Raw genomic sequence first — 24,366 nt, 5'->3', positions numbered from 1 at the left:
AAAGCCAGAGAAAACAGATAGGTTTTGAGATTGGATTTAAACACTGAGACTGTGTCTGAGTCCCGGACACTGACAGGCAAGCCGTTCCACAACTGCGGAGCTCTATAGGAGAAGGATCTGCTCCCAGCTGTGACCTTCTGCACCTTTGGTACCAGCAGTGACCCCGCACCCATTGATCGAAGGGGGCGTGGCGGTTCGTAAAGAACCAAAAGTTCACTCAGGTACTGTGGGGCGAGACCATTTAGAGCTTTATAGGTTAAAAGTAGGATTTTGTAGTCAATCCTAAATTTGATGGGTAACCAGTGCAGTGATTGTAAGACTGGGGTGATGTGGTCAAATTTCCTGGTTCTGGTTAGAACTCTGGCTGCAGCATTCTGTACTAGCTGGAGTTTACTCATGCACCTACTAGAGCATCCAGACAATAAATGCATTGCAGTAATCTAACCTTGATGTAATAAATGCATGGACCCACTTTTCTGCATCATGCATTGAAATGATATTTCTTATTTTCGCAATATTTCTAAGGTGAAAGAATGCTATCCTAGTGACATTATCTATGTGCGAATTGAATGAGAGACCTGCATCAATGATGACACCTAGATCCTTCACTTCAATACTTGGTGGTAGTAGCCTAGTGGGTAACACACTTGCCTATGAACCAGAAGACCCAGGTTCAAATCCCACTTACTACCCTTGTGTCCCTGAGCAAGACACTTAACCCTAAGTTGCTCCAGGGAGACTGTCCCTGTAACTACTGATTGTAAGTCGCTCTGGATACGGGTGTCTGATAAATGCTGTAAATGTAAATGTACTTGCTGAAATAGAAAGGCTATCCAGGGTTATGGTGTTTTCAGCCCGCTTATGCCTGGCTGCTTGAGGCCCAAGTACAAGAGCTTCTGTCTTGTTTAACAGGAGAAAATTGGTGAGCATCCACTGTCTAATGTCCTTCAGACAATTCTCTATTTTGTCCAGCTGCTGCCTCTGATCTGGCATTGCTGACAGATACAGTTGTGTGTCGTCAGCGTAGCAATGAAAGCTAATACCGTGTTTGCGGATGACGTCACCTAAAGGTAACATGTAGACAAAGACTCATGAATACATTTTGCATCATTACATGTTCCTATCAGTTCCTTCAGAGCAATTTGCAACTGTGGTTTATCATTCCTTAAACCTTGCATAGATTCAACCTAGAGTTTCGCTTCCGGTGCAACTTCTGCTTCCGGTGCTGCACTTTTAAGTATGTTTGCTGTGTTTGGTGTGAGCTGGTGTTACTTCCAAGGACTTCCTGAATAGCCTCTGCATTAAGAATCACCTAAATAAAAAAAAAACATAAGTTATGGCTCCCTCATTAATCCCCTGTGCAGTGTGTGAAATGTAGTTTGTCGTAGTCAGTAGTAAGGATTTTACTGGGGCACTACTTCCCGGTTCACATTCAGAACCGCTTCTCCCCCCTCAGCGAGGCATCCACTGAGCCCTATAAACCACCGACTCTAGTCATCATTCCGACAACCGACAACCGTTTTCTTCAAATTTTGTTTTTCAGCTAATTGCTGGCTTAGTATGTATTCATACAAATGGAACCAGTGTGTGAATAGTTTTTTTAGTTGGCTCCACAGACACAGTATTTTAAAATATACCACTTGTTTTTTGATTGCAAAAACTGTTTAAATTCACTAAATATATTTCTTCTTCTTATAGAATGAGTAATAATGAACTATAAATGTGTTATAAACTAATATTAGAGTACACCTAGCAATGTTTTTAATTATTTAAAATTATTAATAATAATGACATCTTTGGTGTTTCGGGTCAAAACGTACCCGCATAGATAAATGGTAGGATAAAGACAAGAAGTAAAAAAAAATTTCCATAACCCAAGTTTTGTCTCCCTGTTGTTAAAACGTAGCACTCTTGATACTGCATGAAAGGACTGATGCAACATTGTGGCACGAAAAATAGGGCGTCCTGACTCACTATGCCATAAGCTGCCCGTGGCTTCATTAAAGGATCTGTATACCCCCGTAAGAAGCAACAGTCCCGTGTAGGCATCGAGCTGTGTTTTGTCCATCTCTGCCCAGCTATCACCAAACACTCTTCTTCCTTCCATGTTGGTCATCTCAAGTAGGATATTCTGAATAGGTCGTGGACAGTACAGTTCAAATGCTGACGATGTCTTGGGCGTGTGACACCGCGTATCTAGTATGCCCTGGAGTCATTCTGAGGATGTTCTCTGTCGGTGCCCTGGTTTGAGTTAGAAGAGGGCTTGATAACCAAGAAATGTCACCTTTTCTGAAAACCTCTTTTTGATCATCTGTGACATCTGGGTCCTCCTCATCGGATGTTTGGTCTTGTTCAGGGTCATACTGAACGTCATCCTCATCCTCAGACTCATCCTCCTCAGCTTCACTTTGCCCTCTATCCTCAGGATCATCATCATTATCAAAGATATGATCCAGTGCCTCATGATCTGTTATCGACTAAGCAACTTATTAAAATAACATTCCTCCAAATACGGAACTATTTTTGTCAGAAAAAAACGTGTTTTCACGTGCCAAGTGCAACGAGTTGTTAGCTAGCTTAAACATTCAATATGCCATCCTATTTAGCATTTAAGACTAAATTAAAAATAGGTGACGAAATTAACACTACTACTGCATTAAATTTGCCACTGTGCTTTCAGACGTTGATAGTCTTTGATATTATGATATTATTACAAATTACATTTGTTTTTTGAACTCATAATTTTTTCTTTTTTTAAGATGCCATCATGCTAATTAAAACAAAAATCGATAAGGAACAGAAATATGCGAAGATTGTTGAGCCAAGCATGGAAGAATTCTTGAAAGCTGGTAAGCCATCATTAACTCGTTATTGCAAACATTTGTTAAAGAGGATTTGATCCAGTGTTGCCCCTAAAAGTCAGCATCTTTAGTTATCCCAAAGAAAACTGAAATAATTTGTCATGTGTGACACAAGTGTGCAAATTATTTTTTTTCTTTTTAGTGTGTTTAAAGTTCTATTACTTATTAACAGTATGACATACAGTGATTCTGACAACTGAGTATCTCCTTTCAAAAGAGACCAAAACCATGCATATACTCCAAGTGGGTCAAGAACAGCATGCACTGTACTGTTTTACACGTTTTAGGCGATTTTGTGCGGCTGGGCAGTAGGTTAAATATTGTAGTTTAAATATTTTAGACTTACAATTTCATTGTATTTTTTCTCTAAGCTTTGGTGAAGTTCTCAATTTCATCTGTCGATGAGGACATCAGAGTTTTTGATGAGACAGGAACTGAGGTGGATGCAGAAATATTTGAGGAGCTTGTGCAGCAGCCCACAACTGGTATATTCACCATCACATTTGGCAATGGTAAATTTTATTTTTCTCTATTCTTATTTCTTTTTTAAATAACACTGCATAAGTACCCTAAGACTTTGGGGTGACAACCAGTGAAAATGTATTTTTGCTTCTCTCTTGTCAGTTCTGGAGTCTCAGAGAACTTTGTAATAACAAACGTCTGTTAACAGTTGTTTGAATCTGCTCTGAGCAAGAAACCAGGTGGAGATTAACTTATTAGGGAATGTATTCGGACCCACAGCCTGACAGACTCCTCACGGCGAAAGCTAGTTAACACATCATATAAGATTGGCACTTTTTGCTTAAATTCCGTTCATTAAATAAATAATTAATAGTAATTTGGTAAAGTTTTTTCAAATGTTTCAGATTCAATTAAACTATGGGGCAGTGGTGGCCTAGCGGTTAAGGAAGCGGCCCCGTAATCAGAAGGTTGCCGGTTCGAATCCCAATCCGCCAAGGTACCACTGAGGTGCTACTGAGCAAAGCACCGTCCCCACACACTGCTCCCCGGGCGCCGGTCATGGCTGCCCACTGCTCACTCAGGGTGATGGGTTAAATGCAGAGGACAAATTTCACTGTGTGCACTGTGTGCTGTGCTGCTGTGTATCACATGTGACAATCACTTCACTTAACTTAATAACATATTTTTGTCAAAACATTTTTATTTTATTTTCACATTCTGTGTCATGTCTTTTCCCACAGGCTGGGACAGTGATCTTTCCTCCATCATTCTTCTGATCCACCTCATTCCTCCCACCTGTCTGGGCCACAAAAGACCTGGCAAGATTTCAGCATTCCAAGCTGAGAAGCACCTTGTGGTCTTTCAGAAGGTGTGTTTGTATTTTATCAGCTGCTTTTTGTTTCATGCCTTTTTCTGTTACTTTGTATATTATCAATTTATTTCTGTTTTGACACCCATTTTATTTATTTTTTTCTCTTTACTTAACCAATGAATTATTTTTTAATTTAAGTGGAATTGAGTGGACTGTTGATTAGGTGTTTATTAAATTTTAACAGAGAAAGCTTTTCAAAAATAACTTTTGACGGAATCGTTGCCTTTTGATTAAAATTGCTTTTCCTTTTTTCTCATCTTCTATTCAGAGTGGAACAAGCGTCCAGGAACATGTTGATGCCATCAACTCCACTACGTAACCTTGCAGTCGGGACAGAGAGGAGAACCATCCATGGGTTTTTCATTGTTCTGGACAAACAGGTCATTCCATGCAAGCCAACCAGCCTTTGATGAGCTTTTCAAGGCTGACTTTGTTTTTGGAACAGTTTACAATCAGATGTTGCACAATATGTATGTCTTCATACAAACAACAATCTACAACATAGATGTTGGAAAGGTTCAGGAGACTCCTCGTGTTGCAGAAATACGAGCTAGACTTGCTTAACTAGCCATTGAAAAAATCCCCCTAGATTGGCCAACAAGTTTATCAGTCATTGTGTTTGTATTAAGGTTGAATATTTTTCACACTTGATGTTCTAAATCACTCTATTTGAAATCTCTAATGAGATGCCAGTATTCTGTAAAGTCAAAACTGTTTTTGTGAAATCAGAAAAAACTATACTTGTTGGTTCAGGTGTTGAAACTATATGTTTTGATGAACATTACAGTGCATTTAAGATTTTGTTGAAACCGTTCCACCCACTAAAGGTGCTTGATGTTCAAGAATTGCGTTACTGCAAACCACTAGATGTACAGATGTCCTACGGTACAAAAGATTCCTCCCTGTTCATTGTCATTCCCAGTCATTTTAGTACTTTAATTCTGAGAACAAAGTTAGAATTCTGAGAATAAGGTCAGTAAAGCTGGTCCAGTCAGGTTCATTTTCAGCAAAGTCAAAAGGTTTTCTATATATTATTTCCTGTGTGAGGAAGTTAAAAATGTAAAGTATGTTTTATGCTCAGTTCAATAAAACAATAGTTTCTTTGTTCTTTAACAAATATTTTTGTCATGCTTTTGGTTGTGTATAATTGAGGCATTAAAAATAGATATGTCAAGTTTGTGTGATTTCAATAAAAATATGATTAACAATAGATTTTTGATAGGAACATTTTTGTAACACTGGTTTGATTGGTTAGTAACACTGATTAGAGTTATTTCATCCATGTTTAGTGTTACATAGATTTTACACTTACTAAGAAAGATTTATTGGTGTTGATTTAGAAAAACACTTAAAAAGTAACACTGTCATATTTAAATAACACAGAGTGTTAGTTATTGCATAGAGTAAAAGTATATTAACAATTGTGAGTGTTAATGCAGGCTTACTCTACTACTAAATATAACTCTAGTCAGAGTAAAATTAACTCTGAAAATGTAACACTGAGGCTAGTGTGATTTTACTTTACTTTACTTTATTTAGCAGACGCTTTTATCCAAAGCGACTTACAATAGGAAGACACCAGCAATTCTCGTTCGATTTCTATAGAATATCGAGTCTACAAACTAAGAGCCCTGATAAGGCTTAGACTTGTCATTGAAGAGCATGCTCGGAGATTGTTGGGTGCTAGACTAAGAAAAATTATAATGTATTTATACATTTTGTATTTGTTTGTTCAATGTGTACGCATGTGCTTGTGTAAGTGTTAGATTTGTCTGTAATATTTTTGGAATAAGAGGGTTTTCACCTTCTTCTTAAAAGTGGTGATAGTCTCGGCTAGTCGTGTGGAGGAGGGCAGGTTGTTCCACCAGCCAGGGACAACAACGGAGAACAGACATGATTGGAATCGGAGACCCCGTGAAGAAGGAATTTTTAGTCTCCTTTCGTTTGCTGATCTGAGAGAGCATGCAGGAGTGTAGCTAGGTAGTAGTGTGTTGATGTAGGAGGGCGCAGTTCCATTTCCAGCCCTGTAGGCAAGCATCAAGGATTTGAACTCAATGCGAGCAGCTACCGGGAGCCAGTGGAGGGAGGTAAGAAGAGGTGTAACATGGGAGTATTTTGGCTGATTGAAAATGAGATGGGCTGCCATATTTTGGATCATCTGGAGTGGTTTTATGGTGACTGCAGAGGCTCCAGCCAGGAGAGAGTTACAGTAGTCGAGTTTGGAGATGACCATTGCCTGGACAAGGAGCTGCATAGCCTGTTGTGAGAGAAAAGGCCGAATCTTGCGAATGTTGTAGAGAGTGAACCTGCAGGATCTGGAGATCGCAGCAACATGATGGTTCAAACTCAGTTTGTTATCTATCCAAACTCCAAGGCTTTTTGCAGATGCCGTGGGTGTTAACAATAGCGATCCAATTTGAACTGAAAGGTTTTGCTGAGGAGAATTGTTGCCCGGAAAGATCAGAATCTCGGTTTTGGATAGGTTGAGTTGGAGGTGTCGCTCAGACATCCATGCCGATATGTCTGAGAGGCAGGCTGAAATTTTTGTTGCTATAGTAGCATCTTCTGGTGGGAATGACAGATAGAGCTGGGTGTCATCAGCATAAGAGTGATAGGAGAATCCATGTGATTGGATGATGTGACCAAGTGAGCGAGTGTATATTGAGAATAGAAGGGGGCCAAGGACAGAGCCACTCTGCCCAGAGCCACTCTACAGGGTAGGACCACATGTAACCTGGCCCAGTGTTGAAAACGACTCTTTTAGTGTTGCATTAACACTGCTAATTTTGCTGTGTAGGCCAGCATCAGTATTTTGAACCTGATGCGTGCAGCTATATCTGTGGATAAAGCCTTAATTGTCGGCAACTTTAACATCCACTGTGATAAATTAGAAGACTTGCTAAGAACAGCATTCCTGTCTATACTAGATTCACTTTTACATTTACAGCATTTATCAGACGCCCTTATCCAGAGTGACTTACAATCAGAATTTACAGGGACAGTCTCCCTGGAGCAACTTAAGGTTAAGTGTCTTGCTCAGGGACACAATGGTAAGTGGGATTTAAACCCGGGTCTTCTGGTTCACATCATGTACAGCGCAGAGGCTTATTAATACCCTACCAGATTTATCAATGCTGATCAATTCACCGACAGACCCCGCTGAACTCGACCAAGCGACCAAATGTCTAGAATTAGCACTGCGTAGTACATTAGATAATGTCTCTCCCATCAAATGGAAGATAGTAAGAGATAAAAATGTAATACCTTGGTATAATGATCACACGCGCTCGCTTAAGAAGAACGCTGGGAAATTAGAACGTAAATGCCGTCGAAGTAAATTGAAAATATTCTGAATAAAGCTGACCATGGATTAGAATGCTTCAATAGCAGCTGAGTGCATACCTAGACAGTAACAATATCCATGAAGTACATCAATCGGGTTTTAGACCTTATCATAGCACTGAGACAGGGCTGGTTAAAGTGGTTAATGACCTGCTGTTGGCCTCTGATCAGGGCCGCATCTCGCTGCTTTTCCTGCTTTACCTGTGTGCAGCGTTCGACACTATTGATCAGTGTCAGTGTTTGGGACTCAGACTCAGTCTTTAAATCTAAACTGAAAACACATCTGTTTTCTCTGTTAAATTCCCAGACACAGTGTCAATTATTAAGTCCACTTTATCACCCAGTCCCCCTGTTAAACACAGACAGTGTTAAATTCACCTTAGTTAGGCTGTCCTAGTTAGGGAACCGGACCATTGTAGGACCAATAAACCACTATAACCACATATTTCAGTATAGGTCGTACAATGCCACCGTCTGCCGCTGCTTCTGTTTGTTTTCTCCGAGATACTGAATCAAGTGCACAGACTACTGGCAGACCCCAGTGAATTGACCAGCAGATGAATCCTGGTTCCTGGCAACTGCTAAACAATGATTCAGCATTAAACGAACCACAGCCACCACCGTAACAACTACAGCTTCAGGGATTTCCAAATGAACCAATAGCATCATAATGGACACGTATTGTACACCATGACACTGGACTACATTTTGGACTTCTCCACCTCTACAATTTTAGGCTTTTTTTTCTTATTGGACAATCAAACAAACCCTGCACTGACACCACTTGCAGGCTCACTCTACCCTGGGAGGGGGTCCCTCTCAGTATCATTCCTTCCCAAGGTTTCTTCCTTTCTTTTTTTCTATTTTTGTGTAAAGTTTTTCCTTGTGTACGGAAGGGTTACGTCTAGGGGGTGTCAACTGTAGGGCTTGTCAAAGCCCATTGAAACATACTGTATGTTTTTGTTTGTTGTTTGATTTTTTGATAGCGCTGGCTTTGTCCAACTTAAACTTCTGTGCGTTGGCAAAGTAACTAGCAAGTGCTTCAGCGCATTTAAACAGCTGGTGATCGACAGCGCTAACCACACTGTTTATACCAATATTTTGCATTGCAGTCTGACCAATTGTGTGTGTGTCGCGCATCTCCAAGATAAACAGTCAATTTAAATGCAAAATTCACAGTTGGTTCACGGCTGATCCTAATTCCATCCAGGCAAGACTCCGACATTTGTTTACTAAAGTCCGAATTGCTGAGGGTTTTTGACTAATATTAAAGGAGTTTGGTCTAACACCGAACTACTGAGGTGACTGACGCCGGCATGACCTGGCTGATGCGCTTGATGGTAACAATGCAATACTTAGTTGACTTTGGTTACTGTATATTGTACGCAATTAGTTGAATCTTGATGTTGAATACAACAATGTCCATTTATTCCAATACAAAATATAAGAGTTATCAGAAAGTGTCGCGTAAGCAGTCAAAAACCCATTGCCCATTCCGGGTCAAACACCTACCCACAACATTAAGTTTGCCATCTTTATACCTGAATCAAATTGAATGCGCCAGCCAGTGTTCCACATAGGACATTACAACATTTAACAAACAGCAACATTTGGCGCTTAGAGTTGTCAAGATTGAATGGTTGATTTAAGTTTTCTGTCCAAACAGGGCAGCATAAAACTCACCTTCTTCTAGGCTAGCTGGGATTGGCACCACCACATGGGTACTGGACATCTTATCCTCATTCACAGAGCCCTGTAGACACACATATACACACACACACACATCTCAATATTGATTTTGCCAAGACATTTTGGTTTATTTTAAAACTGTCTGCTGAATAGAATTTTATTTTTGCTGACAAACATTGAAGAAGGTATATAAGAACGTTTAGTAGCTGAAATTGACGTTGAACAAAATATACTAATACTGAATAATGTACTAATACTTCTTGTTATTTGTGAATAAGCTACTGAGTTTATGATTTGTCAGTAATGGCATGTACATGTTGTGCGGCTTTCAATAGCTATTGAAAATATGAACTGAGCAGATGTTTAAGTGGGTGTGTTTTTAACTTGGGACACATCTGATTGGTGAGCATGATTGTCTATCACACAGACCTACCACTGCCTGCATCCCCAACGCCCTAGGGGGTCACCAACGCCCCAGTCTCTCGCTCATTGACTGTCTCCAGCCAACCAAGCATTCTGCAAATGCATTTTTCCTGGGCAACACTGACATCAACACTTGCCACAGCAAGAGTTCTAACTCTGACATGAATAATTACTCTAAAATATGACCAGATCACCCCGATCTAATGTTCACTGCACTCAGGTTTTCTGCAGGTTTAAGGTAGCCAAATATAAGACTTTTAAAGATTTTTTAAGGCCACTTAGCACAAATGTAAGAACATTGGGGTCATCAACTGCATTTGTCCAAGGGCCACAGTTTTTCACAGCAGACACTTTGACGGCCAGAGGCTTTTCTAAAATACAATACTAACTGAATTTTATCTTAAGTAATCTTTTATTATTTTTATATATTTTAAATTTTTATATTTATATTTTTCATTTTTATATACATTTCCTTACAGATGTCTCTTAATTTTTAGCCTTTGTCACTTAACACACTCACATTACCTGTACAGCTGCATGCCACCAGGGGGCAACAGTGATATTTTTGGTATGTACTATTGACAGTTTGTACTGTCTTTTTCAGGGGCAGCTTTTGATATGGGTGACATAGGCGATATCAGGATCACCTCTAGGTAAATTTGGAGGTGTGCAGATTACTGACAGATTGAAGGCTTGTTTCATTTGATTTATTGGGTCTGCAGTATTTTTAAGACATTTAAGATCTGGATGTTTATGATTATTAGTAAAGTAAACTGAAGTGATTGTCATTGTGATACACTGCAGCACGGTGCACACAACGAAATGTGTCCTCTGCTTTTAACCCATCACCCTTGGTGAGCAGTGGAGCAGTGGGCAGCCGTGACAGGTGCCCGGGGAGCAGTGTGGGGGGGGGCGTTGCTTTGCTCAGTAGCACCTCAGTGGCACCTTGGTGGCTCGGGATTTGAACCGGCAACCTTCTGATTACAGGGCCACTTCCTTAACCGCTAGGCAACCACTGCCCCTAGTGATTATTAGTCATTTTTAATTATATTTAAGGCCTTAATTTTGGAAAATGGAATTTAATAATTTTTTTTTACTTAAAAAAAAAAAACGTGCACTGGCTACCAATAAAATTTAGGATTGACTACAAATTGACTAAAATTTAGGATTGACATTCATGCAGTTCATGAATGAACATTTATTTATTTACAATCCGCCATGCCCCCTGCATTCAACAACAACATTTATTTCTTATATAGCACATAATCACATACAGTATGTCTCAATGGGCTTTGACAGGTCCTACAATTGACACCCTCCACACTTGACCCTTCTGCATACAAGGAAAATCTCCACTAAAAAATTCAAGGAGAGAAAAAAGAAAGGAAGAAACCTTGGGAAGGAGAGATACAGAGAGGGACTCCCTCCCAGGGTAGAGTGAGCCTAAAATTGGTGTCAGTGCAGGGTTGGTGATGATTTGTCCAAGCAAAGAGGGTGGTAGTAGCTTAGTGGGTAAAACGCTCGCCTATGAACCAGAAGACCCAGGTTCCCACTTACTACCCATTTGTGTCCCTGAGCAAGACACTTAACCCTAAATTGCTCCAGGGGGGCTGTCCATGCACCTACTGATTGTAAGTTGCTCTGGATAAGGGCGTCTGAAAACGCTGTAAATGTAAAATGCAAAGAAAAAAAGTCCAATACATGTAGTGGTGTAAAAGTGCAAGGTGCAGTATAGAGCATCTGTCCATGTTTGGAGGTACTGGACAGTGCAGAGTAGGTTTAAGTCCAGTGTCATGGTATGGTGGTGGTGGCTGTGGTGACCCTCTGGTACATTTCATGATGAGTTGTCTTGGCATACGGTGCCATTATACAACTGATAATAGTGGCCTTTTACCCTAAGATACTGTGTCTTACAGAAGGCCAGAGTAAACAGATGTGTTTTCAGTTTAGATTTAAACACTGAGACTCACCGAACACTGACCTGCATGCCGTTACACAACTGTGGAGCTCTATAAGAGAAGGATCTGCTCCCAGCTGTGACTGTGAGTTCACTGAGAAAATAAGTAAAAGTTCACTGAGGTACAGCAAGGTGAGATCATTAAGTGATTTATATGTCAAAAGTATAGGTCAACATTTTGTAGTCAATCCAAAATTTGAGAGGTTGCCAGTGATTGTAAGAGTGGGTGACGTGGTATAATTTTCTTGTTCTACTTCAAATGGTGCCGTTCCATGCTGGTACCCAAAATACAGGTCACAGCTGGGAGCAGATCTTTCTGTTATAAAGTTCTGTCTTCTGTTAAAATCCAGTTTCAAGCATACGCATTGCTCAATTCACCTTAGTACCTAGTTGGGTTAACGGGCCCCTATTGCACCAGTGTACCAGCATTACCACATATTTCAGTACCAGTTGTACAATGCCACCATCTGCGCTGTTTCTGTTTGTTCTCTCAGAGGCACTGAATGAAGTGCCCAGGCCACAAGAGTACACCATAGAGGTGCAGGTGTGAACATGGACTGCTGGCCCCACCACATGCCCAGGTCCCACCAACCCAAAAATGGAGTCATGATCATGAGTCATTGGTATGACTCATTGGACAGCATCATTGGTATGAACAATCTAAGAAATAATGGACTTCCTATACTCATGACTCTTGTTAACCCAGTGTTAACAATAACACTGCAGTGATGGCCACTGTACACTCGACATTGAAACGGGGTCCAATTGTGATTTACTCCTTTCCAAGGTTTATTTTCTCCATGTGTTTTCTAGAAAGTTGTTCCTTGTGTCCAGAGAGAATCTAAGTATAAGGGCTGTCGTCTGTAGTGGTCTGTAGCCCATTGTGACATACTGCTTGTGATTTTGGTTTTGCAAAAAAACTGTCACATTTCATGCTCTAGAAGTCTAAAACATGATATATCAGTGTTAATGCTGCTACACAAATATACAGTGGGTTCGGAAAGTATTCAGACCTCTGTTATATTGCAGCTAAAATATTGATAAAATCAGTTAAGTAAATTTTTCCTCATTAATGTACATACAGCACCCTTATTGACAGAAAAAACACAGAATTGTTGAAATTTTTGCAGAGTTAGTAACAAAGGAAAACTGAAATATCTACATATAAGAGCCTTACAGGCACAGATCTATTTCACAGCCTTACAGGTACAGATCTGACCATGGTTGAAAAAAATCTGCTGCACTTAAGGTTCCTAAGAGCATAGTGGCCTTCATAATCCTTAAATGGAAGACATTTGGGATGACCAGAATCTTTCCTAGAGGCCGTCCAGCCAAACTGAGCTATTGGGGGAGAAAAGCCTTGGTGAGAGAGGTGAAGATGAACCCAAAGATCACTGTGGCTGAGCTCCAGAGATGATGTCCAATACAGTCCCAACAGTGAAGCATGGTGGTGGCAGCATCATGCTGTGGAAAAACATGAATGCAGAAGAAAAAATGAATGTGGCCAAGTACAGGGATATACTGGACGAAAAACTTCTCCAGAGTGCTGAGGACCTCAGACTGGGCCAAAGGTTTACTTTCCAATGAGACAATGACCCTAAGCACACAGCTAAAATACTGAAAAAATTACTTCACAACTCTGTTACTGTTCTTGAATGGCCCATCCAGAACTCTGAATTAAACCCAATTGAGCATCTCTGGAGAGACTTAAAAATTGCTATCCACCCACGTCTACCATCCAACCTGCCAGAACTGGAGAGGATCTGCAAGGAGGAATGGCAGAGGATCCCCAAATCCAGGTGTGAAAAACTGAGAAAAAATTCACTTGATTTTAGCAAATGGCTTGTAATATAACAGAGTAAATTTAAGGAGGTCTGAATACTTTCTGTACCTACTGTATTTAACAGGACTGATGTCATTAAATTCAACCAACCAAACAAGATGATTAAACAATTACATTAATTTTACATCCCTCACAACTCACTCACACACACTCACACCATCCTTAAGTCACTGGGTACCTGATGCCTCTTTATAATGTCCTTCAGTTTCCCCAAAAGCTTTGGCTCAATCTCAGAGCTCAGGAATATCACTGGACGTGAGAGACAGTTATTCTGCAACAGAGGAACACCTGTGAATATCATTTCATACAGGTACCATTAAACACAAAACCATACCTAACCACGAAAGGCAGGGAGCATTTTGTGGGAACGGTAATTTGCTCAGTGGCACCTCAGCGGCACCTTGGCGGTTTGGGATTTAAACGGGCAATCTTCCGATTACGGGTCCGCTTCCTTTTCCGCTAGGCCACCACTGCCTCGAGATGAGATCCTCAGACCCCTTGTGAGACCATATGCTGGTGCAGTTGGTTCTGGGTTCCTCCTAATGCAATGCAAGACCTCATGTAGCTGAAATGTGTCAGAAGTTCCTGCAAGACAAAGGCATTGATGCTATGGACTGGCCCGCCCATTCTCCAGACCTGAATCCAATTGAGCACATCTGGGACATCACGTCTCACTCCATCCACCAACACCACATTGCACCACAGACTGTTCAGGAGTTGGCAGATGCTTTAGTCCAGGTCTGGGAGGAGATTCCTCAGGAGACACTCTGCTACCTCATCAGGAGCATGAGAGGAGGCCACACACAATATTGAGCCTCACTTTGACTTGTTTTATGGACATTACAACAATGTTGGATCAGCCTGTAGTGTGTTTTTCCACTTAAATTTTGAGTGTGACTCCAAATCCATAAATTTGGATTTGACACAACACCAGTCAACTGCAGACAGGAAGTTGTCATCTAGACGGCATGTGTTTCTATGTGTTCTGGGAATGCTATCTCATAGCAATCTTTCCAATCCATGTAACAAAGTCTACAAAGCGGCTTCGTCCGTAAGTTTCCTTTTATTTCAAAGAGGATTGGGAGAATGTGATGTGCTCACATGATCACAAAATAGAACTTGCGTTTGGAGGGGAAAATGCATTCCAAGAACACCATACCCACTGTGAAGAATTGGGTTGGAAACATTTTGCTTTGGGGATGCTTTTCTGCAAAGGGGACAGAACGACTGATTTGTATTAAGGAAAGGATGAATGGGGCCATATAATGTGAGATTTTGCCTATTAACCCATTAGATACATTTAAATTATTTAGATATCATACAATCTGACTTCCTTGATTTTTTTTTTACATTCTGTCTCAAAGTGTACCTATGATGAAAATGACTGACCTCTCTTGTTTTTTTTTTTTTAAGTGTGAAACCTTGCAAAATCGGTGGCTCCCAAATACTTTTTTGGCCTACTCTGTGTGTGTGTGGGTGTGTGTGTGTGTGTGTATGTGTGTATATATAGAGAGAGAGAGACAGTGAGAGAGAGACTAACAATGTAGCACTAATAATTTGCCTACAATACAGATACTAGTCATAGTAAGGTTGTGATACGTGGAGCAGCTCAAATGAGTGTGCTAAATGACATTCACCCTCACATATACACACCTGTACAAGAGATTTCTCTATGGTCATGAACATTTCTACATTCCGGTCCATTCTTGAAGGGTTCTGGAAGTCAAAGCGCCGCCTGCGAACAAACATTCATTAACATAATTATTGTGTATAATAATAGTAATTGTTAAAATATACAAAAACATAAATATTCAAGAACATTTTGGTTCCTTTAGTTCCTGTGTGTGTGTGCGCATGTGTGTAGAACGCATACCATCCCTGGTCACTCTTGAACTTGTATGCAGCAGCTAATATGTGGCACAATCCACCACCAGTTTTAAAATCTAAGAACGCCTTGATCTGCAGAAAAAAGGCAAAAGTTTAAAGTTAAAATATGGCCTACATTTTGCCCTGACAGTTGCATGGAGCATGAACATCTGCGGATGTAATAGGCTGTGGCATAGGCCACTCAAAGGCTGGTGTACCAGATTGAAGTAAATTTTTCTTAATTCGATAAGGAATTTGATAAGTAAATGCTAAATTTGAGTGAGTCTGTCACATGTATATTCCATATATCTAAGCCTGTTTGTGAACATGTCAATGGGCCCTGTTTTCAAAACCCAAAAAAAAATCTGAACACTATGCTGGATTTCATTGTGCACTGTGGACATTCACACATGTAAGATTCACTTCAATAAAAGTGCTCATGGTCTATCTGCATGTAGCAAAAGTGGTCATTAGGTGGCCCAGGTAGTAGTAAACCACAAGACTGTTCACTCACTTAACCCTGATTTGTATGGAAGGCCAAATGAGCCATAATTTGCCTGCATTTTAATTAGGGCTGCACGATATATCGAAAAAATGTAGCGTTATCGCGATATTAGTATACGCTATATCTGTATAGCAAGGAGTTGTGATAAATGAAATTTATCTCATACTATATACTATTGTGACAAGCCGTCACCACGAGTTCAGGAAAGGAGAAATCGGCTCCATCAAGACAGTTTCGGAAGAACGCTTTACATTGCACGGAAGCCAGTAGGTGGCACCAACAGCCATTATCTACTCTGGATTTTACATCTCTACTTCTCTTCTTCTCCTCCAGACCTACACAACTACATCCTGGTGTAAAGTTTCTACCATTGCACATGCTACATTAATCCCCATAACACACACATCCTGAATCCCAACAGAACACATTTACCCATAACAATGTTAACTATTTGCAGTCCCCGGGCGCGCCCGTCCTGTCGGTGCATATCTAACCCACAAGGCATGCTGGTCCCAACTCATTGGCCAGGCTCTGGGCTTTCACATATTGTATGTGAAAAACAGTATGCGAGGCGAGTAGTATGTCCGAATTCGCAGAATTAATTTATGTGCCAAGCATTTGTGTGTCCAAATTTTACCAATCAGATGGGCCCATACTATCTTTATACCTGCCTCCAAAGTAGGTGATATAATGCTATTGGCCAGCCCGGGCCATGTAGTGTTAATATTAATTTTAATTTATGTGGATGTTGGCAATATGTTAGTGTTTCCACTACATACAAATTTATTTAAGGCCTGTACACTAGGGTGGTAGTAGCCTAGTGGGTAACACACTTGCCTATGAACCAGAAGACCCGGGTTCGAATCCTACTTACTACCATTGTGTCCCTGAGCAAGACACTTAACCCTAAGTTGCTCCAGGGAGACTGTCCCTGTAACTACTGATTGTAAGTCGCTCTGGATAAGGGCGTCTGATAAATGCTGTAAATGTAAATGTACACTTTGTTTAATAGTATTTTCTTATTTAATTTTTGTTTAATAATATTTATAATATTTACAGGCAAGGCAAGGAAATATTTTGTTTAAAAGATGCTCTTGTTTTAAGACACTCTTGATGAGTGTATGGTTATGTAAGTTTGGGTGTCGCAGGACCATGCTTTTGTCTTGCAGCAGCTGTCTACAAGAAGATATGTGACATTCCTGTGCCAATAGTTGTGCATGAAGATTCAACACCTCTGTTTTACATGCCTTTTGTCTGACGGCAACGTGTCAAGTGCCGGCCGTCAGGCCCGCCCACTCTCTTTGTCTTCCCCAGATGGGAGGCACCTTTCTTCTTATTTTTGTTTTCTCTGTAACCTTGGTACCATTTTTCATTCAATATTCACATGTAACTACAATAATTATTTGCCGGTGTTAATAAATTAGAAACTGTTCATTTTTAACCTCTATTGTGCCTCTTTCTGCCAGGTAACATCAAGTTGGAGTGGTTGAATACAGTGCTTTGTGTGGAGGGAGAAAGAGTTTCTACACTCTGTTCTCTCACCCCACACCACATTGTCTTTTTTACAGTTACATGTAAATAAAAAGTAATCTTTGAAAGCAATTCATATTGTGTTGGCAGGCCTATGGTAACAGCAAACAAAAAATCAAAATATCTGCTGAGGGTTTAAAGTCATTCATAATGTTTTGAAGTCTAAATATTTGCAACTTCCTTGACATATTGTTTCTTTTTAGCCTGAATTAGATTTATTTAGATCAGATATAAAATATAATATTATTTTAGTATGATCATTACATATATAAATGTTTTTTTTAATAGCTAATAATAATAATAATAATAATTTAAAAAGCATTTCTCTAGGGAAATGTAATATCGCAAGAAATATCGTTATCGCAATATTCAACAATATTGCATAAAACATATTTTCCCAATATCGTGCAGCCCTAATTTTGTTTGAACGTTGTTGCCTTAAGTTAATGCCTGGTCTGTGCACTTGTTCAACACAACCACACGTGGATGGGTGGTGGATGAAATCCCCCATAAATGAGCATCAGTCTTGGTGCTGCTGCCAAAACAGCGCATGCACAGACCCACCAGTTCACGCTGGGGGGTACGAATCGGGCGGAGGCATGGGGTGGGCGGGTGAGTGCATATCAATGTGTGTGTATATATGTGTGTGTGATTAAGTGTCCTTGGGTTGGAGAAGGGAGGGAGTCAATGAGAGAGTTAAGCTGCCCTGGCCCTGAAGGTAGATGTTGATTAGGGGAGGTGACTAGGGGAGCCAAATGCAGATATGAAGAGTTGTTTGGGTTTTTCGGACAAAGAGCTGAAACTTTCGCAGCTATAGTCTCTGGTCTGCTCCGTCCAAATTTCTGTGCAAAGCTGCTACCTTCTCCACGATGTTGTCCAGTTTCCGATCAATAGTCCCAGTGATGGTATCCAATTTGCGCTCACAGCTCTGCCTATTCCATCTGGCCAGCCTGCTGGGGATTTTGACGGATGTCGCCGTTGCCTTCAATTTTCCGATACACCAGGGCAATGCCTAATCCAATCAGCAAAAGTCCTGTGACATTTGTCAGACCAGGCGTTCTGGACCAGGCGTCTGCTAAGTCAGAGCAGGCATTCCTGATGCCTGGTCAGTGCAGGTGCTGTTTTAGCACGTGCAAATAAAGCACACAAAAGCACAAAAATTGTGCCTGGTGTTAACTAAATGCCTGGCAGCATCAGGCAAGCGGCTTTGGAAACACCATTCAAGTTTTAACTGTAATACCACATGTTAAAATGCATGCAAACCACTGTATGGTGTCACCAACGTGCACAAATGACTAGATTGGAGTCTCCATTTGGAAATTTCTCTACTAATGCTCCCTGTTCTCTTTAATAGCAATAGGCTTGATTCAGGTTTATTATTAGGATTTAATACTATGGGTTACTTGAGAAGGATAGCCTTCCATAGATTTGCTTCAGGGAGACTGTCCCAGTAACTAATGATTGTAAGTCACTCTCTAGATAAGGGTGTCTGAAAAATGCCATGAATGTAAATTGTGAAATATGCATAGCACTTCAGTTGCTATAAAGTTGTCCTGGTGCACACTTGAGAGAAAGCCAGACAGCATTGACTGAAAGGTTACTTTTCTATGTTCCTATGACAAGTGCAGTGGAATATATTTCAATGGAAACATACATTTCTTTTATGGAAGTGTAAGTGTCTGCTACAATACCGGTAATTTGGTTAAGGGTGGGTTGCTAACATGCCGTCCAAACACCTCCTCTTGAAACTGCAACAGCTGAACCACCAGGCTGGAGAGTGACTTGTTGGTTGGTGGCTCAGCCTGGATGTACTGCCGACAAAGGTGAGAAAAGAGGATTTGTGTTAACCTCATCAAAGCTATCGTGCACAATATTAACACCCATAAACATGTACCAATTATTTCATATTGCATATCATCTTAACGCTGATAATTTTGACAAAAGACACACAAAATCAAAACTACATAAAAACAAAACACAATTCCAACACCATGCACATGGTGAATATAACCAAAATATAAACGAACATAACCAAAATAACCAGAATAAATCAGCAGCCCCATTTATAGTAAAAAAAACACAACCCTGCTGGCACCAATACACAGACATTGCTGTTTTCTGTAGAATCTGAAAGTAAACTGAGATGGTGTAAAACCTGTTGAATCTGATAAACAGCACAAGTTGAGGCAGACAACAATTCAGATTTTCGGAAGCCTTCTTCTGAAAGGTATGTATTCTCTGTTTTACAATGTGTTATTATAAAGAACATTTTTCAAACATTAAAAAAAAAGAACTATATGACTTTTCTCCTTGTATTTGTATAAAAATAATAAATGTATCTTGATGTTTTTTGTTGAATTCCTAAGTACAGTATACAATATTGTTTACTTCAAATTAATTACTTAATTGGAATTTATGGCTACTGAATGAATATGTTTTACTTGATGTATTTTCTACCCCCACCTCTCTGCCAGGCATGAAATGGATACTGCAAGATGCAACACCCATACACTGCAGAATGTACATCTAAAAATGACAGATTAAAGCAATTGCACAATACACAATAATGGGTGGTAGTAACACACTTGCCTATGAACCAGAGGACCCAGGTTCAAATCCCACTTACTACCATTGTGTCCCTGAGCATGTCTCCAGGGGGGGAGTGTCCCTGTAACTACTGATTGTAAGTCGCTCTAGATAAGGGCATCTGATAAATGCTGTAAATGTAATGTAGATACTGTTCAATTATTACATTGATTATCGTATATAGTTAATTTTGTACAACTGTTATATTTTTCATTTTAGTTTAACTATTAGTATTTTCTCATTTCTAATCAATAAATACTGTTCATGTGTGTGTGTATATATATATATATATATATATATATATATATATATATATATATATATATATATATATGGGGGAATATATGTATGATGTATTTTAAAAACAGTCCCAAAATAGCTGTAATTAGTTAGAATGTATAACTATACTCACAAGTAAGTAAAAAATAGTTTTATAGTTTAGTTCCTGAGATATCTCAAATGGTACTATGGGTTACTTGAGAAGGATAGCTTCTACAGCCTCCCTTAGATGGCCAAATCACTGTAAATGTTTTTCAATTTTATCAGTGTTCCATCTTCATTTTCTCTGACCCAGTTGATATAATGCTGATTCTTACACTCTGGAGTAAAAAAGTGCCCAAAGCTAAACAGGTTAAAGGCAGAAATTAACTCTTCCATTCATATACCAGCCAATAAGAGCTAAAGTGAGTTATATTGGTGACAGACAGCCCAAGGCTCATTAATGAGTCGAGTGTTTGTGCGTGCGTAACTTATCTTGAGAGGCAAAAGGAGAATTTATCCGGAGAGGCACAATATTCTATGGAAGATCAGTATGGAGCAATGATATGCTGGGAAATGTCCAAACCACTTAAATGTGGCTGTATTCCCTGATAGCAGTGGACTTAGCAGGAGAATGTTCTCAGACACGCTGCAGAAACTGTTCACAAATTGGTTGAGGAACTTTGGTTGAGGAAAGGTGAAGACTTGAGAGAAAAACTTTGAAACACTGCAATCTTGTCTCAATGGGTCAGAGGGCTTCTATATTTACATTTAAAGAATTTATCAGATGCCCCTATCCAGAGTGACTTACAATCAGTAGTTACAGTGACTGTCCCCCTGGAGCAACTAAGGGTTAAGTGTCTTGCTCAGGGACAAAGTGGTAGTAAGTGGGATTTAAACCTGGGTCTTAGGTTCATAGGCGAGTGTATTACCCACTAGGATACTACCACCCTTCTAGAGGCACAAGACACTTTCGCAATATCACAGAAGTGGTTTTAATGTTGGTGAATGATGTCTGTTTGGAGGAATACAGCTAAATGTCATGTGGCACATAATATAGTACATAATAGTAAATAATTAACTGCTGCTATAAAAGGAATCAGAAAAAAATGCATTGACACAAATGTCTGGACATAGAATATGCCTAAATGTGATCAACTTCTTAGGTACCAAAATTACAAAATATTTTTATTTTTAACGCTGTCTAATCAACAGCATAACAACTGTAAACATTTATTAAAAAAAATACTCTCAAAAGAATAAAGACATTAAGATGTACCTTTTTTGGGTAAAACATCAGTGTACTGTGGATAGAGAAATATTAACATCTAGTCTGACTCCTAAAGACCCCCAAACACAGTATAAACCACCAACACATTTCTGTACCAAATAAAAACATTTACAACTCCACTACTAAAGACTAGCAGCGTTTGCATTGCATTTTTGTCTGCTTTCCATCACTTCATACGTCTCTCTATTTATTCCTGGGAATAATGCGTTCATTTGTAGGCAAATAGTCACATTCGTTTTTTTTTTTACTTTTCAGATGAGACTGAGACGGAATGGAAGGGAGAAGTTCACATATGTTTTTTGCGGCTTTTCAGGTAAAAAAGGCGACGCGCATATTTGTATCGGAACGTGAATCCCAACGGGTAGGGAAATAGACCCGAGTCTGTCTTGAATTAAAATGCTCAGATTCGTGCCCAAGCCAGGGCTTCCGCAGCATCTCCTATTGTCTTCGGCTCTGGGGTAAGAAGGGCACCGCTGGACGGTGTGGTTCTCCTCCTCCCTCCTCCTGCTCCTCCCTCCCGTCAGAGCAAACCAGCATTCTCCTTACCCTCAGCAGAAAAAATACATTATACCACCCTGTTCACACTATCAAAAACAAACGGTACCTTTTTATAATGCTTGCCCAACCAAATGCGAACATTGTCGAACTGCGAGATGGTGTCAGATGCTTCGAAATATTTTACATTCGGGCCTCCGTCTTTCTTCCGTACCGCCATCTTTGTCTGCAGACGAATGTCGACGCAGTGCGCCCCCTCCCGGTACATAAAAAAAACAGCATTTTCCCAAAGGTACAAGGTTGGCTAGAGCCGTGAAAGTAACAGTTCACCTGAGAGTGAAATAAAGTGTGTTTAAGTGTGTGTGTTTAAATTCAGTTCAAAGTTCGACAAATGTCAAACAAATACATCACTTATTCTTCATCACTTGTGCATACTTGTGATATAATATATTAGAAAAGGAAATCATCACAATTTGTTAAAATACATGCTCAGTTATAAGGACGTACATGCAATTTGACTTGTCCTCTGCAGGCTATTACAATGTTTAACTTCTCCCAAAAATATTAAAAAGTGCTACAAATTGATAAATATTAATGTAAAAAGAGCTGAAGCATTAAATACAATGTCAAATGTCATATCTGAGATCTTTCAATTATATTATACATTTTAAAATGTTTCTAATGGTGTATCCTCACATTCAGTCAGCTCCATCATATTTTTGATGACCATGAATTTTCCTAAATTCTTCAGGAAAAGTCATGGTCATCTTTACCCTCTATTACCCCATTAGATTTTCCTTTTATTGTTAGGTTCAACAGAAGGACAGAAAGTCTGGTAAGTTTAACAATGTTTTTTATTTTAATAAAAATAAGTGTTGACACCACTTCAGTCACAGCTTTGATGTCAACTCAATCACTCCACTGAAATACTCTTCAAAAGAATGAAAGAATATTGTCTTTTTAGGTCAGGTTAGCAGGCTATCCATATATATAGTACAATTCATTGAGGTGAATGGGAGGATGGAGGCACGAAAAAGAGGAGTGGATGATATGGGAGTGAGCGAAAGCAGGTTAAAAGGGATTGAATTGGTTACATTTGGTGAGAATGTGAAACGTGGTGTTTGGAAGGCTGAAAGTGTGACCACTGCTGTTCTGTAAAATGCATTGGGTTGAATGGGAGGGATGATAAGGGATCTAAACTGAAATCACATCTGTTTTCTCTGGCCTTGTGTTATTCCTAGACACAGTGTCAATTATTAAGTCCACTTTATCACACAGTCACCCTGTTAGACACAGACAGTGTTAAATGCACCCAAGTTAGGCTGTCCTAGTTAGGGTACTGGGCCACTATAGCACCAATATACCACTATAACCACATATTTCAGTATCAGTTGTACAGTGCCACCATCTGTTTGTTTTCTCAGAGACACTGAATCAAGTGCACAAAGTACTGGCAGACTCCAGTGAAGAGACCAGCAGATAAATCCTGGTTCCTGGCAACTAATAAACGACGACTTAGCATGAAACAAACCAGAGGGTCACCACAGTCACCACCATCATAACAACTAAAGCTCCAGGGATTTTCAAATGGACCAGTAGCTTCATAATGTATTGTACACCATGATACTGGACTACATTTTGGACCTTTGGGCCTCTACAACTGTAGGCCTTTTTCTCTTATTGGACAATCACAAACTCTACACTGACTCTAGCCTGGAAGGGGATCCCTCGCTGTATCACTCCTTCCCAAGAGTTTTATTTGTGTGGAGTTTTTCCTTGTGTGGGGGGTGTCAACTGTAGGGCCTGTCAAAGACCATTGAAACATACTGTACTGTATCTATTACTGCACTGTTTTTACACAGCAGTATTTTTACTATTTTACACAAACATGTACTCAAAGACACAAACTGTCTGGACTGGCAGAACATGTCTTGTCTTACATTATTAATATGGTGTGCTGATAAATAATATTTAATATGCATTATATAGATGTTGGTTGTTGCTGTGTTTTTTTTCAGCTGTAACTTTTTTAATGAAAGCAAGTACCAAAGCAGATAACTGGTGTGCATTCTCTATCCTTCTCCAACCACCCCCCCTCCTCTATGTATTGTCTATTGTCTCCCCAACTTCTCTCCTTTTTTCCTCTCTCTTGGTCTTGTCTGTCATAATTGAAATAAGTCAAATAATAGATTACATGATCTGATTAATGCTTCAAATCATAACGCATTATACTAAATGTGAGTGATGAGTGATACGTCTAATTTTGTGGATTTTTTTCTTGATGATTCTACTGGGTTATAGGAAACATCATAAACCTGTAGAGTTTTCAGTGCAAGGGTCCTATTTCTGTCACAGCAACAGATGGTTGCCTTGATAACGTGTTGCCA

At 39.8% G+C, this 24,366-nt stretch overlaps 1 protein-coding gene across 2 annotated transcripts in view; it reads right to left on the bottom strand.

The window, feature by feature from the left end:
- Nucleotides 1-22,212, bottom strand: part of smarcc2 (SWI/SNF related BAF chromatin remodeling complex subunit C2) — a 95,743-nt gene extending 73,531 nt beyond the window's left edge. For both annotated transcript variants that reach the window (XM_028967206.1, XM_028967207.1), the window contains exons 1-6: nucleotides 22,089-22,212; nucleotides 19,041-19,160; nucleotides 15,322-15,407; nucleotides 15,102-15,183; nucleotides 13,627-13,719; nucleotides 9,220-9,289 (exon numbers count right to left, since the gene is read on the bottom strand). In XM_028967206.1, the coding sequence (XP_028823039.1) occupies nucleotides 9,220-9,289; nucleotides 13,627-13,719; nucleotides 15,102-15,183; nucleotides 15,322-15,407; nucleotides 19,041-19,160; nucleotides 22,089-22,199 (562 nt within the window). In that variant the 5' untranslated portion in view covers nucleotides 22,200-22,212. The remainder of the gene's footprint in view (nucleotides 1-9,219; nucleotides 9,290-13,626; nucleotides 13,720-15,101; nucleotides 15,184-15,321; nucleotides 15,408-19,040; nucleotides 19,161-22,088) is intronic.
- Nucleotides 22,213-24,366: the final 2,154 nt, after the last annotated feature.

The sequence above is a fragment of the Denticeps clupeoides genome, unplaced genomic scaffold (assembly GCF_900700375.1).
Source record: "Denticeps clupeoides unplaced genomic scaffold, fDenClu1.1, whole genome shotgun sequence".
Classification (NCBI taxonomy): Eukaryota; Metazoa; Chordata; class Actinopteri; order Clupeiformes; family Denticipitidae; genus Denticeps; species Denticeps clupeoides.
The sequence above is the reverse complement of the archived record's forward strand: the minus strand, read 5'-3'. Positions and strand labels throughout refer to the sequence as shown.